Raw genomic sequence first — 10,246 nt, forward strand, 5'->3', positions numbered from 1 at the left:
CAGTTCAATTTTGTTCAAGTTGAAGTTCACTGTTCACAGAAGTACCAAAAGGTAATTATGTCCAATGATAATGTCCTTGTGGTGTTTCTAAAGTGGTCAGTGGACTAGATTTTTTGTCCATGTGGACATGCCAGTATGTGTTGCTCAGGTCTAATTTAGAGAATAACTTTGACCCAGTAAGTTTTGGTACGATGTCCTCCATGATAGGAAGAGGACAGTGTTCTCTTTTCAGTGCTTTGTTCAATGGGTCATGGGTTAATGTAGATTCCCGGATTTCCAAACTTTTTTTGTCGCTACTACCATGCAACTATGCCAGCTTGTTGGTTCATCCACTAAGTGATGATATCTTTTTCACTCAGTTTATTCAGTTCTGCTTTGACCTTGGATCTCATCGAATGAGGGACACTACATGCAGGAGAGACAACAGGTTTCACAGTGTCATCCTCTTGAAAGTGTGCGACTCCATATAGACTGCCTTGCTCACCACTTAAAACATCTTGATATCTGGAGAAAAGGTCATTTGGGTCAGTAAATGCTGGTTGTTGTAGTGGACAGTGATAAGTCCTATATCCTCACACGTCTTCCTGCCAACAATATGTTAGTCAGACATACAAAGGAACAGAGCAATATACCTCCAAGTCCACCATCTCCTTTGGTGCAGGTGCCTTTGGATTTTCACCATAATCAGCAATTTTCAGCTTTTCTTTGATGATTTCCTTTTCAGCGTACCCTGCACAAAAAGATAATACAGTACTCTATGTGTGTATACTGATTTTTCATTAGGCAGGTTTTCAAATATTTGACTTTATGCTGACCTTGTGACTACAACATGATCAATATCAACATGAATAATGCAAATATAAACCTTTGTCAATACCTGAGTTACAAACACAAGATTTGCACTTGACATCTGGCATTTTTCAAGTATCTGTCCACATCCACTCAAATGCACACACACACACACACTGACATCCATACTCACAAGTAACATCTGTGAAACATTTGACCCAGACAGAAAGAACAGGTGAATGAAGTTAACAACTTAAGGAATCAAATAAAGTCTGTGCACATATATTTAAAGAAAACGAAAATGAAAGGTGCTGAGACACAGTCCACAAAACAAAACAAAAAACAACAACAGTTGGACTGACTTAGCTTCCTCTCCATTTCTTCACATCGTCGAACTTCATTCACAAATTTCCTCTGGAAGGCGTTCACGTCTGGGTTCAGCTGGAACACAAAAGAGGACATAAAACCTGTTTATCTTTCAATAAAAGATCAACTAAAATCACACCTTTTTCCAAGTTTTTCTGTAGTATTCACCATCTTCACCTGACACAATAATGGAATGCCAATAAGCTGCATACTGTAATGGAAGAGACAAAAGTGATTTGGTCATCATGTAAAATAAATCAAGACACTTGCAATTTTAAGTCCATATGTTTGGTGCAATGAAAGACATGTGCAAGAAATTCTGTAAAGGGATTTTTATTATTTTCATCACAAAATTTAAATTTTTTTAAATTATTTTTTTTTAAAGCAAACTTTAAAACCACGAAGCAAAAACAAAACAAAAAACAAAAAAAAGAACCCCCCCCCAAAAAAACAACAACAAAACACACACACAAAAAACAACAACCACCAGGTATTGTCAGTGCTGATTTATGCCTCTTGATTGAATAATAGTAATCTGGTATGTAGTGGTATTAGATGAGGACCATGATATACATACTAAGGAGGGTGGGATGGTGAGGTGGTGGGGTGCTGAGAGTGAAACTGGACCACAAAAGTTTCTTTGAGAACATTTTGTAAACAGCATTATTTACAGTTAACAAATAATTATGTGCATGTTTAAGTTTATATGCTTGTGCATCCAGATTTAGAGACATATATATTGTTGCTTTTGTGCACACATCTATCATTTTATTCATACAAAAGTGTGTACATGGATGCAAGAAGTATATAATATATTGAAAGTGTGTTATAATACATACATCTTTGAACTGCACCAAGCCGAGTTCTCCCAGCTCTGAGACACAGGCATAGGCTGCTTCAGACTGCAAGAAGAACTGGCACAAGGCCATCTCTTCACTGCGGAAGATGGACATTTTGCTGGCTTGCTCTCCTCACTTCACTCAAACTTTGTTCTGAAATCAGATACATTTTAAATTTAACAAAAATAAAAAATACTGAAGGAGAAGTCAGGAATAAGTTGAAGAGCTTGTTGTATAACTATCAGTGTTTGTGCTGTTCTTGAAAGAGAGGGAAACAGAGAGAGTGACAGAGAGAGAAAGAGACAGACAGGGGTACAGAGATGAGAGGCAGAGAGAGAAGACAATAAGAGAATAAATCTAATTCAGAAACACTATACTGCTGTGGCATGTACTTTGTCATGGTCCATCAAAATCTATGTTAAAATATATTTTGTCATTGATACGAACAAACATGATGCTATAATCAAAAAGAGCACTGCACCCATTAAGAACTGCAGGGTGACATAAAATCATTGTGAAATTAAAACTACACATTTATAGAATCTACACATTGACACATCTTTCACACACACACACACACACACACACGCTGACAGTCACTTATAGCTATACACACACACACACACACCTACACACACACACACACGTGTGTGTGTGTGTGTGTGTGTGTGTGTGTGTGTAGGTGTGTGTGTGTGTGTGTGTGTGTGTGTGTGTGTGTGTGTGTGTGTGTGTAGTTACATACCTATCGAAGACTACAGGGCTAGAATAATTATACCAGTAAACCTAACAAGTTGTAAAGAATATTCGATTTGATCTTGGTGTCTTTATGTCCACATGGGATAAACAAACATGACAAATGAGTGTAAAAAGACATTCTCAACATTTTTTAACCCATTGTCCATTCATAGTAATCAAGACCTTTTTTTTTCCTTCTTTTTACGACCAAATAAATGAACAAATGGCAAGAATATACTGTGATACATGAATTACCTGACAATCTCAAATTATCTGAACAATGTTTTTCTCTACCTTGGTTTTAGTCAGCTCTTATCAAGAGTTTTAATTCACATATAATATTTTCTAATTATAACCAGCATAAACATCTAATGGATGTAGACACTAAGATTAAATTTGGAAATATGTTTTGCTATGAAACCAAAATATATCATCAAAGATGATAAGATGGAGAATAGGAAAATGCAATCACATTTTTGGATAATGAACTCTATTACACCTTTCATTGATTAACACATAAAATACAATTAGTAATAACCATATAATGAGTGTATGCATTTGCAAGTGTGTGCCTATGCATGCATATACATGTGTGTGCATTCGAAATATGAGTAATAGGAATGTTGCATGCACTGTGTAATTCATATCAATTAATGTGTCTCAAATTTTTAATATCCAATTAATCTGTTGTTTTTTTGTTTTTGTTTTAATGCACTCTGCACATTGAAAAAATCAATGTGAAATGAAAAGCATATTGATCATTTTAATCTAACTCAGAAAAACTGTCATTCCATATTATAAGCCTTGTACAACTTTTTTTTTTATGCCTGTAATTCTTCATGACTTGATTTCCCACAATATCATCATTTCATTTTATTTGTTGATAATTTCTTAACAACAGCAGTTATAGGATTCTACATTCACTGAAAAGAAAATGCTTTACTGATCAATACGTTTTCAAGTTTTTATTTCTTCACTTCTGATATCATGCGTGCACTTAAGAAACCGAACCTTAAATTAACTTTCAATCACGCGTGATACATACACAATTATAGTAAGATCTACGGAATATACAGCTAAATTCTTACGTTTTCATTACATCTGAAACATTAAAAATAAATAAATAATACGTATTCAACTCAGATAAACATACTGCACCTACTTTCTTACTAAATCAGTCCACAGCGCACACGTACTGCCTGTACCGAAGCCCTTGCGATAAACGGATAAGACAAGCCCATATAGTGTGGTCAGCGATCACAAGTGCCAAAACTCGGCTTTCACTAGGAGTTTTGAATTAAAACTCTTATCGCAAATTTACCGGCCCGTAGTTTGTTCGGATTCGATCTGCTTGCTGATTTTATTTTAAATGCACGCCTATGTTGAAACTGATGCCCCAAGCACTGTTGCTCGTGGGGGGAGAAAAGCGATCTGGAGATGCACATTGATGCAGATGCTGGGCATCACCACGTTTGTTTTTTGGGGTTTTTTTTTTCATTGTCGATCGTATAGGAAATTTCGAAGAAAGTGTAACAACATTGATATAATCTTATCAGCTTTTTATCAATGAATAAAAACAAGTGATCTGTCCACATAAAACTATCTTACCTTAGTTTGATCAACGATCGAAGGTACGGATTGTGCCAGTGAAGCTGTCACTCGACCTGGTAACGCAGCTGTCGCTGTCTCTTGAGCTTTTCACTCTGCGGGGAGCAAGTTTAACTTCAAATCACGTGACTTGTATGTTCGGCTGCTTCGGTTATTGAGACAGTTTTGAATCAAATGGTAATCCTATTGCCCTGAATTAAAATGACTGTTATGGGGAAGAATTTGACAATGTAATCAATGGATTAATACTATTGTACTAAACTTAACATCGGCAACTTTTTTGTGTGAACTTTCATTCACCCCTCATATTCGAAAATGGGTTGGCCTGGTTGTCGTCTGCTATTTCCTGGGCTTGGCTGAATTGTCGGCTGCTACAGACGCCGAAGCCTGCAGTGAACGAAATCGCCGGACAGATCAGCTCTTCATTTAGTTTTTGCTCTCGTTGGTTAATGAAATAAAAAGTCAAAACGAAAGAGCAGGAAAAAAAACAAACAAAACACGCAGGTAAGTGTCAACGATTTCAAGTGGCTGGACCGCTGATCCACCTGAATGCAGTCTGAACTTGAACTGATGTTCGAGTGGGATTGTGGCGGTCATGTCCGCGTCATAAGCTTGACAGGACTGATGCGCAATCAGAAGTACGGGCTGCAGTGGAATCCAAAAATCAATCTGATCATTCTAGGCCAGTCGAATGTACCTTTAAAAAGTTGCCAATCGGTTTATCCTTCATTGTAACTACAAGTACTCGATTACTGTATTAATTATTTTGGGAACATTCCCGGCATCGCGATTATTCAACCAATATTTTTGTACGGTTGGCCCACTCGATCAGTAGATGAATTCAGTGGACAATTGATTAGCCTGGCTATCAGTATTATTACTGTTATTATCGCAGTACAGTGTTGGACATCATTCTCAGTGCAGCCGGGTTCTTACAAATTTCACTGACGGCATGAATGCCGCACACAAGGCACGGGTAGGCTACTGAAGGCTACTCAGTTGATTTGGATTGAAGACAACAGTCGATCTTTATAAAAAAAAAAAAAAAGAAAGAAAAAAAAAGAAAAAAAAGAAAAAAAAAAGAAAGATTAAAAAGAAAAAGAAAAGAAAAGAAAAGTGCCAGCGACCACTGCATGGGCACCAAGCGCGTTGGTTTAATTATTGTCTCCGGTTAGGCACACACACACACACACACACACACACACACAGTGCCCGCCTAATATCACTTAAAGTGGAAGACTGACGTTAAACTGAAGACGATTACTACTACTACTACTACTACACACACACACCGGCCGTCAGCGACACCTCCCACGCCAACGTGACGTACTGTACACGGCACATACACAAACACACCCCACACTCACCCATACCCCCCCCCCCCTTCCATGCCCCCCACACCTCCTCACACACACATTCTACCCCACCCCTACACACACACACACACACACACACACCGACACACACTGACACACACACACACGCTCTCTGTCACACACACGCGCGCACACTCACACACACACTCTCTCTCTCTCTCTGTGACAAAAACACACACATACCATGCACACAAACACATACACGCGCGCGCGTGCGCGCGCACACACACACTGACTGTGACACACCTGCACTGTGTGTCAGTGCAACATATGGGTGCGTGCATGTGTGTGTGTGTGTGTGTGCGCGCGCGCGCGCTCGCAGGCGGGGTGGGCGCGTGAGTGAGTTCAAGTTATGTGAATGCGTGAGTGCGTGCATGTGTCTTTGGGCAGAGTCAGAATGGCAGCGTTTCTGCACAAGGTGGACAGTCATATCAGCCATGATGACATGTGGTGCATCGTGTCAACGGATAACCAGCTCCCCCTGTGCATTGCTTGCCTTGTGGAACATTTGGAAGAACAGTCCCTGACAAACGTTCAGAAACAGTTCAAGTTGTCCCTCTTGGCAAACATTATCAAAGAGAATGAGGAAGCTCTTCAGTTGTTTCGCGAAAACCCTCTTGTGTGTCAGCATATATTGGAGATTGTGACAGGTATATCTACCACAACTAAATAAACACGCTCTGATTTCATGCTCTGGGACAGGTACATGCAGTAAATAAACTTACACTTCCTGAATGATGGTCTGACTGACTACGAAACGACACGAAACAGTCTGGTATACTTGCTGATAATTATGATCAGGAATAATTTGACGTGCATGGTATATCATGTCAGGTGTTTATATATAGGCTTATTCAGCCTCACAATCGTCATCATTGCTATCATTACTGCATAGATAACTATGTAGTTTTTACCGGCTAGAATATTAACAGTATAGTAAATTCGTATGCTTGGAAATAGTTTCAGAGTTCTCCTCTGAAATACGATGACTAAATTGCAGAACTGGCAACGTGAAAAAAAGAAAGAAAGAAAGAAAGAAAATAATTAAGAGAGAGAGAGAGAGAGAGAGAGAGCCATTCAAATACAAACAGAAAGAAAATAATTAAAAGAGAGAGAGAGAGAGAGCCATTCAAATACAAACAGAAAAATAGCATCCCACATATGTAGGTAGGAAACTAATGCTTTGACAATCAAGTATACATACGCCAGAAATATTATTACATGCATCTCTCTCTCTCTCTCTCTCTCTCTCTCTCTCTCTCTCTCTCTCTCTCTCCATATATATATATATATATATATATATATACCACTAGCAGAGTAGCAAACTTGAACATGTTCTTCACCTTTGATGCTATACATACCAATGCTTTCAAAATATTATCCAAAACATTTTTCATTTGCCAATCTTTTTTTTAATCTGTGACTTTTATCTATAATAAACAGACCCATAAGCAAGTAGGTATACTTAAAAAGTAAGGGCTTATAGTTTTCTTCTTTTTTCTCTTTCCTAAATATCATGATAAAGTGATGATTATTAAAATTTCACCAGAAACATCATCACACATACCCGCTTTTCTCTCTCTCTCCTCATATCACTCCCAGTAAAAGACATTAACAACAACTATGCCTTCAGTATTCTGTGTGACCATATTGTTAGTTGTTTAACAAGCCTAATTATTGATGTGCAATATTTGATGTTGATATTATTGTTATCATGAATCTACAGAACATTACACTGGAAACAGCTTTATGGCAGACTCGGTTCAAAGTGAGTATGCTTTAAAAAACACTTTTTAACTGATATATATTTATTTATTTATTTATTTTATAAAGAAGAGATAATCTTACGATGGAAATAGCAATCGTATACCTGTTTAGGCTGTTGTAATACTATGACGTTATGAAGGTGATGAATTACTTAACAACGTCCACGAACCGATTGCCTTGTTCTTCTGGGCGTCGTGGCATTGTGTACATGACAATACAAAACCAGGGGGAGATTTATGCAGATCAAAGCGTTGGACAGATTGCATGTAAGGACGGGTTCCACTCTTCTAACTTCCTTTTCACCTTTTCGCGATATTTTCCGAGTTATTTTGGATGCTGTGATTATTGTGTGTGATGTCAATTTGGTTGCATGCATTTCAACGTGTCATTAGCAAAATAGAAAGTGGGGAAAAAAAGCTGTGATTTTTATCTGTTGAATTTGGTTTGAATCGGACAGAATGGGTTCAGCTGATCGACTGAATGAGTGAGCGTGAATGAGCGCGTGATCGAATGAACGCTGTATTCACACAATCATGTTTGGAATTCCAACAGATGAAAAGTGACTAGCCGATGTCTATGTAACAAATAAGTTCGTTTGATTTAAATTTTGTAACTGATGTGGTTTTGGTTTTAAGCCTGCTGATTTGTGGTGGCATTCCCGTTTGATATTTCTTTTGTTTCAGTTTGCGTTCAGCTAATGGACGCGGTGCAGTCGGAAGAACTGTACGTGTACTTGTTGGACAAGTTTCAGTCACAGGTGTGAAGAAAGATAACTGTCTGCCATTTTGTCTGCATGAATGTGTGCGTTTGTCTCTGTCTCTTTCGTTTTGTTTTCCTGTCTGCCTCTGTCTCTCTCCCATGAGAAAACACACACACACACACACACACACACACACACACACACACACACACACGAAAATGAGAGAGAGAGAGTTATCTATACACAGACTGAGAGAGATCAGGAAGGACATAATTCTATAACAAAATCATTGAAACAGAATTGAATAGAATAGAAATTGAACCTTTTTTTTCATGACACTGTTTCTCAGGTTCAAAGCGACACCAGTGCGTATACGTTTGTGGTTGGTTTGCTGGGAAAGTTATCTGCCATTTCATCTGCATACGTCCTGACGTTAATTTTGTCACATGGTGAGTAAATGGGAAACTATATCCACAAATATCATGTGATTTGACCTCAATAGTCGCTGGCGTACAGCCAGACATTTGCTTTGTACGTACGTAGGTATGTGTTTGTACGAAGTATGTCATGACCTGACACAATTAATTATCTTTGCCTGTACTCGCCGCGTAGGCTATCCCTTCCTCACTCTTTCACTTCTCATTGCCTTTGCTCTCTGCTGCTATCTGTTTCTCTCCGTTTGTATCTTTGTCTCTATCGTCTCATCAACTTAAAATGTATGCGCGCCTTTGTACGGACACACGCACGTACCATGGCACACGCACCCACACTTTTTCTTTTCTTTTTTAAACTGACAATCTTTCTTCAGAATCTGAATAAGAATCAGAATAACTATATTATTCCAGTATGAGAAATCAGATGTGATGAAACCTGTTGTACATACATATTACAAGCAGAACAGTAAAATTTTGCAAACAACGTAAGTAACAAAATAATATAGGTATACTACCGTTGCAAAGCAAGCCTTCTCCTTGAGCCCCAAGACGGTCCGTCAGCCGCATCTCGTTTTGGTTGAAAAATTCACCGATCTGACTTATTAAATTTCTGTACTTGTACGAACAGCAGGCCTATACTCGACTGATTATTGTTGTTTATTTCTCGCGCCAGAACGGCTGCTACATCTTCTGTTGGAGATTCACCACAGTACAGACCCAGACGAAGCGTCCAACTGCTGCTTGCTGTATCTGCTGACCCGTCTGTTTGACGTGGACATACTGCCTGCCGTACCACCCACCGCACTGCCTCTGGTGGAGCAGTACCTGGTTCACTGCCTCACCTCCCCACAGCCCGAGGACGTCCACGTTAATGCCGTGGGTCAGTCGGTTGCTTTGCCGGTTTCGTTAGGCGACTGTATCTTCAACACCAGACGCAGTGAACATCACTTCAGTTTTAATGAAAAAATAAACGTCTACTTTAAGAAATGAAGTTATTAAACAATTTCATTAACACTGGATGAAATATGTCTATTTTGTTTGATCACGCGTGTGGATGCACAGAGTGTGTGTTTTCAATACCGCGAAATTATTGCATGGCTAGTTTAACAGGATTCAGTGTGGCTTGTTTGTTCAATGCTTTGATTGTGGTGGGGGTATGTATGCGAGGATGACTTTTGGTTGTCAGGAATGACTCGTACGTGAATACTGATGTTGGTATATCTGTGTGATAGTTTGCATATGTAATTGTATCATCTGTCTGTCCTCTGTCGCTCTCTCTTCTCCTTGTCCAGAATGCATGTGATAGGCTATATTGTGCTCTGCAGTTCATTCTAAGATTTTTTTGCTCGATATATCGCCGTCTACAGATCAAAGGAAAAAAAAGTATTATAGAATCTGCAAACATACCACCCTTACTCCCCATCACCCCCCCTCCCCCCCGCCGAAAAAAAATCAAAATAAATAACAAGAGTAAAAAGAATGAAAGGAGGGAAAGGAATAAAAAGAAAGAAACAAAGAAAGAAAGAAAAAGAAGTGAAAGAGAGACAAGGGCACATAGACAAAGAGAAGATAGAAGGGGTAAGGGCGGAAGAGGGGTGCAGACAGACAGACAGAGAAAGAAACTTTCTGTTC

The 10,246-nt window shown here is 38.9% G+C and overlaps 1 protein-coding gene across 4 annotated transcripts in view; it reads right to left on the minus strand.

The window, feature by feature from the left end:
- Positions 1–4,915, minus strand: part of LOC143274813 (V-type proton ATPase 116 kDa subunit a 1-like) — a 34,116-nt gene extending 29,201 nt beyond the window's left edge. For 2 of the 4 annotated variants that reach the window (XM_076578863.1, XM_076578782.1), the window contains exons 1-4: positions 4,338–4,908; positions 1,995–2,147; positions 1,152–1,230; positions 633–730 (exon numbers count right to left, since the gene is read on the minus strand). In XM_076578863.1, coding sequence (XP_076434978.1) covers positions 633–730; positions 1,152–1,230; positions 1,995–2,108 — 291 coding nt within the window. In that variant the 5' untranslated portion in view covers positions 2,109–2,147; positions 4,338–4,908. Of the gene's footprint in view, positions 1–632; positions 731–1,151; positions 1,231–1,994; positions 2,148–3,891; positions 4,025–4,337 lie in introns of those variants that run through there. The other 2 variants (XM_076579020.1, XM_076578940.1) reach the window with 2 other exon arrangements.
- Positions 4,916–10,246: the final 5,331 nt, after the last annotated feature.

The sequence above is a fragment of the Babylonia areolata genome, chromosome 1 (assembly GCF_041734735.1).
Source record: "Babylonia areolata isolate BAREFJ2019XMU chromosome 1, ASM4173473v1, whole genome shotgun sequence".
Classification (NCBI taxonomy): Eukaryota; Metazoa; Mollusca; class Gastropoda; order Neogastropoda; family Buccinidae; genus Babylonia; species Babylonia areolata.